At 39.2% G+C, this 6,014-nt stretch overlaps 1 protein-coding gene across 3 annotated transcripts in view; it reads left to right on the top strand.

The window, feature by feature from the left end:
* The first annotated feature begins 135 nt into the window (after positions 1 to 135).
* LOC125458885 (transcription factor Dp-1-like) overlaps positions 136 to 6,014 on the top strand; it is a 56,034-nt gene continuing 50,155 nt past the window's right edge. For 2 of the 3 annotated variants that reach the window (XM_048544685.2, XM_048544683.2), the window contains exons 1-2: positions 136 to 625; positions 2,071 to 2,161. Coding sequence is in view for 2 of the 3 variants with exons in the window: in XM_048544683.2 (XP_048400640.1) it covers positions 2,150 to 2,161 (12 nt within the window). In the remaining variant the exon portion in view is untranslated. Of the gene's footprint in view, positions 626 to 1,299; positions 1,320 to 2,070; positions 2,162 to 6,014 lie in introns of those variants that run through there. The other variant, XM_048544684.2, reaches the window with a different exon arrangement.

Below are 6,014 nucleotides of genomic sequence, written 5' to 3'. Positions count from 1 at the left end.
GGGGGAAGGCTCGTTGAATAGACCAATGGGGCAGAGTCATGGAGGCGGGGCCGAGCGAGGAGCCAATGGAGGAGCGGCGCGAGCCGGACACCGCCAAGATCGGTTGAGGATGAAAACAGTTGTGAGCGACTGTAGGCAGCTTCATTTTGGCCGGAGCGGCGCGTCGGTTGGTGGGGAGGGAGACGGGGCGGCAGTGCGTTTGAAAGCCTATCTTATCCTACCCTAGGACCATCTAAACACCCTAAACTGCTATCCTCCTCCTCTTTTACCCACCCTGCGCACTAGTTGCGATTAAAAAAAAACTGACAGAAACAAAAAAAACTAAACCCTTCCCGCCTCTCAGAGAATAATGACAATGTAATTCCAGTGGATTGGAGCTGAGTTTTATATTAATTTTTGAATCTATTCCCCTGATGTGTCTGGTGCTGGCCGAGAAGCGGCGATTTGCTTCATTTCTCTCACTCACCCCTATCCCCCGCCATCCCCTTCTTTATTTGGTAATCGCTGTTATATTTATTTTAAATTTCTCTTCTTCACATTACTCCCCTTTCACCCCCCCTGGAAAGAGGAAAAAAATTGAGAAAGCGCCGCCTGTGGAGTCGACAGATTGATATGTGTTGAAAAGGTATCATTGCTTCACCTCGGTCTTTTTTTTTCTTAAGAAAATAGGGAAAGGAATATGTGATCGGCTTAATTTTAGCCTCAAACTAAGCTTTTCTCAAGTTTCTTGTCTAGATTTTGTCTCGGTGATGTTCCTGGAAATGAGTTAAAATGACTGAAGTGTTTTTGTTGTTGCTGCTTCGTTTTCTCTTTGACACGAATTAAGGAAGGAGAGGCCTGGTGGTGTGGGGAGGGAGAATTGTATTTTTTTTAAGCTGTAATCTTGCAGCACTGCTATGAGTCCCATCTGCTGTTGCTTTGGCTTCAGGTTGTTTACAGTAAGAGAGCCCCTGGCTTCAAGGCCTATAGGCTCCTGATGAGGAGGGGAGGGGAGAGTGCCGAGGTTGGAGGTGTCCCAAGTTGAAGTGGAGTGGGTATAGGGGGAATTGCAAAAACGGCCCGAATTGTTTAAACGTATGAATTTTGCTAGGCTTTCAATTTTAAAAGAAAATTTGAATCGCCTCCCAATATAACACCAGAGTATGTAAGACATCAGCACGAAAGACAAAAGCAATTGCAAGCTAATTTATCTAAAACTTTTTTTCGTCCAAACTTCTTGACGTTGTAAATGTGCATAGTTTTTATATCTGTATGTATAATCTTGAAGGAACTACACCTTTTGAGCATATATATTGATGAAAGGGATAAGCTCTCTCAAGGTTTGTTTCGAGCATGCTTTCAAAGTAAAAAGTGTAATCTTTAAATGCTTGATTTTCTGATCGTTAACAGGACGGTGAATATAGAGTATGGAAGGCACTGATCTTTAGAACGGGATTTGAAAAATAGCGATTATTAAATGTATTTGTATTTCATATTCGTGTATCTGGTGGATAGGCCATGAGGCCTGGCGGGGCCTTTTTGCTAACTGATCTGCAGGAAACCGGTTGTGTTAACGTCCTGTCTTAATGTATTCTGATACCGTTTTAGGATTTGACCTTAGTTTGCAAAAGTAATAATGTTGATCAGGTTTTGGTGTAGGTTTTAAACTAAAGTAAACTGCAGATTGTTTGATCAGATTTTACACAATTTGCCTAGTTGCTTCTGGAGGACTAGGCCCCAACAATCTGTTTCAGTAATTTACAAATTAAGTTTTGCTTGTATGCAATTACCAAGTTTCTTTGATTTTTTTTCATTGCCTAAAGTATTTTCATTTGTAATGTTTTCAAATATTTGAACAAACGTTTAAAATGACCTAAAAGCTGCAGAATATAATAGGCAATTGACTGAATAAATAAAGATAATAGCAGTATTTCTGCTATGTAATGTAACTTTAAAAGTGACAAGCCAAATAATCGTTGAAGTTCTGAAAAGTTAAATGAAGGCATAAGTTAATTAGCTGTTATATTTTGGAACTTGTGCATTAAAGAAGTTTACTCAAAAAATTATTCAATTTCACTCTTTTACATTTAGGTGCCGTCACATTGGAATCCTGCATGTTTAATTTTGGCAACTGAAGTATCCAAAATTCAGCAATAAAAGTACCATTAACATGGCCAAAGATGTAAGTCTTTTATTTTTGCCAAAAATAAAGCCTTAATTGTGAAATTATATGCAACATTACTCTGTAACATTAGCTAGCATTTTTGTATTAATCCAAAGATGCCCTTGGCCTTATTTGCTTTTAAGGAATAGAAGACGGTTTGCACTTTTATAGTATATCTCATATTGCAAGTTGTTAGGAATCCACTAAAATACTGTGTCCAATTATGTGCATTTATATCAGCGAACATGGTAGCCAAGATCTACAAACATCATGAGTTGAACAACTGCTCGGTCATATTGCATGTTGTGTATGTGGATTATTGAACAGCATAAAAAGAAGGCTCCTTCAAGTGGTGTCATTGTGTTTCAGCTGTTCTTCAGGTACACACGTCTGGATCCGTCAACTGGCAGAAGTCATGGAATCTTCTTGCCCACTTGAGTGGATAAATGGGTTAATGTCCCATCAAAAAAACAGAAATTCTGCAATGTGGTGCAACTGTCTTTACAATACGTTGAAAGATATACCCACACTACATCAGGCATATCTTACTCTAGCTTAAGTGCAGCATTCTTACACTTTCAACATCAAAACACATTGTAAGGTTTAATCCTCAGTTTACTTCTTGCTCCTGTGATCATAAGCCTTTAGACTTGTTTTTTGATACACTCTACTCTGTAATTCTTGCTGTTCTTACAATCAGTATATTTCCCTGTATATGGCCCTTCACCATCTTTTAGCCATTTAAGACGGACAATTCTACATCATTATGCACAAACCATTTGCTGTATTGTTGCATCAGAAATTATAACTAATTTAACAACAGAGATTTTTGAGTATTTTGGCCAACAAATATCAGCAGTTTGATTTTATTATCCTCCCAAAAAGAGGGTGTGAGTGACGATAAATATCTTCTCTATCCCCACAGGAGAAAAGTCCAACTAGTTTATTAGCTAGCTGCTGATTATGTACTTCAATTAATTGTTCTTAGAAATGTTCTTACTCTTCACTTCAGAATGCACAGCTGTCTGTTGGATTATTGCCCCATTGGCAACTTGGCCTTGCAGTAAATTAATAGACATTCACAAGGCAGCCCAACATACATATTCATACAAATTAGGGCTGAAGCAGGCCATTCAACCCTTTAAGCCTGCTCAATCATTCAATAACGTGGCTAATTTGTTTCAGAGATAATGGGAACTGCAGATGCTGGAGAATTCCAAGATAATAAAATGTGAGGCTGGATGAACACAGCAGGCCAAGCAGCATCTCAGGAGCACAAAAGCTGACGTTTCGGGCCTAGACCCTTCATCAGAGATGCTCTCTGATGAAGGGTCTAGGCCCGAAACGTCAGCTTTTGTGCTCCTGAGATGCTGCTTGGCCTGCTGTGTTCATCCAGCCTCACATTTTATTATCTTGGCTAATTTGTTTGTCTAGAATTCCACATTCACATCTATCTCTAACTTTTGATTCTCTTGCCTAACAAGCTAGCGACCTCTACTCTAAATATATTTGATTCTGTCTGCCCTGCTTTGAAGCATTTAGTTCCAAAGTCTCTCAACCCTCAGTAGAAACTTTCCCACAGTTCTGTCGTGAAAGGTGGACCCCTAGTTTTTAAATCTATGTTCACCTAGTTCTAAACAGACCAGAAGAGGAAACATTTGTTCCATGTCAATCTTATGGTAATTCTAAGGTCATAGAAATGAAATTGCCCCACACACTCTTAATCCCTGTGAAAGCAAGCCCAACCTGTCCAGCCTTTCCGTGTGATAAACCAGTCCTGTCAGGTATCAATCTTGTAAATCGCTCCTGAACAGCCTCTTAGCATGCTTACATCCTTCTTTAAGCAAGGAGACCAAATCTGTACTCCTTATTCGAGATGTGGTTTGATAAATACCCTGTATTATTGCTTTCTTAAATCCTTACTTTTTTATGTTCAATTCCTCTGATAGCAAGAAATATCATTGCGTTAGCCCTAATTGTTTCCTTGTGTGTGAACTTTTTGTAACTTGTGAACTTGATTATCTAAATCCCTCTGAACTTCAGAATTATGCAGACGTTCACTATTTGAGTAATATTGCTTTTTCTATTCTTCTCACCAAAGTGAGCAACTTCACATTTTCCCATGTTGTACGCCATCTGACTGTTATCATCTTCTTTCATGGAATATGAGCCCATCCTGACTGCTGAGAAGATCATCTTAAGGCACAGCCACATTGACATGGGTCTAGAGTCACATGTAGACCAAAAGAGATAAAGATGGCAGGATTTCTTCCCCTAAGGGACTTTAGTGAACATATTTGAGTTTTTTATGATAATCAACATGGTCACCATTGTGCTAGATTTTTATTGTATTCAAATCTCACCATCTGCCGCGTGGAATTGAAACCCATTTCCTCTGAACATTAGCCTGGAGTTCTGGATAACTAATCCAGTAACACTACCACTACACTGCATCATTTCACTTTGCTCACTCAATTAACCTCTGTATCGTCTGTGTCCTTATGGCTCCTTCGCAACATATTTCCTACCTATCTTCTTGCACTCTGGAAATTTAGCTGCCATGCCTTTGATCCCCTCATCTAAGTAATTGATGCAAATTTTACAAAGTTGATATCTCACCGCTGACCTCTACAGAATCTCACTCAGCATATCCTCCCAATCTGGGGAAAAAAACATTTATGTGCACTCTGATTATCTTGCAGAAAATAATTTTCCCTCTATCCGAGAATGTTATCCTCTAAACTGAATTCTTACTTTGAACAAATCTTTTATGTGGCACCCTGTGAAGTCTGGAAATCCAAGTTCAGCACAACTGAGCTCCCCCTTTATCTACATCCTGTAACTGCTTCGAATTCAAATAAATTGGTTAAACACATTATACTTTCCACAAAACTGTGCTGACTCTTCCCAGTTACCTTGAATTTTTTCCAAGTTCAAAGTTATAACCATCTTAACTATTGATGTTAACGCCTTCCCCACAAAGGCATTAAGGCTTGATGGAACAAAGATAGGTAGGGAGAAAATTCTAGAATTAGCTGTTTCCTCCTCTTTTCCCCTCTTGAATTAAGGGGTTATATTTGCTGCTTTCCAATCTGTTGGAACCTTTCTGAAATTTACTGAGTGTGGAAAATTAACACTACCTCATTATCCTTGGATAAAATCTACCAGGCTCCAGAGAATTCTCAACCCATAGCTCCATAAATTTACTCAGTGCCTAATGTGATTGTGATGTCAGTGAGTTTCTCTTCCTTTCAAACTTCTTAATTGCAGGTATTAGTGGGATTTTTTTGGTACCTTCTGTAGAGAAATAGAAGCAAAATATTTATTTGTAGCATCACCATTTTCTTGTTACCATCTACTAATTCCCATTCCCATTCTCTCTCTCGAGGGCCTAAACTCACTGTATGCACTCTCTTCCTATAAATACATGTGGAAACTATCTGGTTTTACGTTCTAGCTAGCTTCCTCTCTTATTCTAATTTGTGTGTACTAGTAAGCCTTCTAGTTCATCTCCAGGCTGGAGCAGATGTCCTGAACCCCAGCACTGGACAGGCAACACAGCAATCTAGACTCTCGCTCTTTGCCACTAAGCCTTGTCTCAGTTTCCCAATTATATCAGTTCTGTACTGCCATTGCATTCTTTTGTTGCTCCCCCAACTTCCTTGCTGACTGGTTGCTTCCAGAACATGCTGCTCTAAGAAAGTGCCTCTGAGAAAAGTCCTTAGAGTCCCACTCTTACAGATGTATTTCTTTCCTATTAATATGTAGATTAAAGTCGCCAATGAATACTATCCCTTAGATCATCCTTGATGGTTATCATCATGAGCTGAGATTGGGTAAAGATGTAGGAGTAATCAAATCCATGGTTAGT

Source organism: Stegostoma tigrinum, chromosome 15 (assembly GCF_030684315.1).
Source record: "Stegostoma tigrinum isolate sSteTig4 chromosome 15, sSteTig4.hap1, whole genome shotgun sequence".
Lineage (NCBI taxonomy): Eukaryota > Metazoa > Chordata > Chondrichthyes > Orectolobiformes > Stegostomatidae > Stegostoma > Stegostoma tigrinum.
Note: the sequence above shows the minus strand (reverse complement) of the source record. Positions and strands in the feature narration are given on the sequence as shown.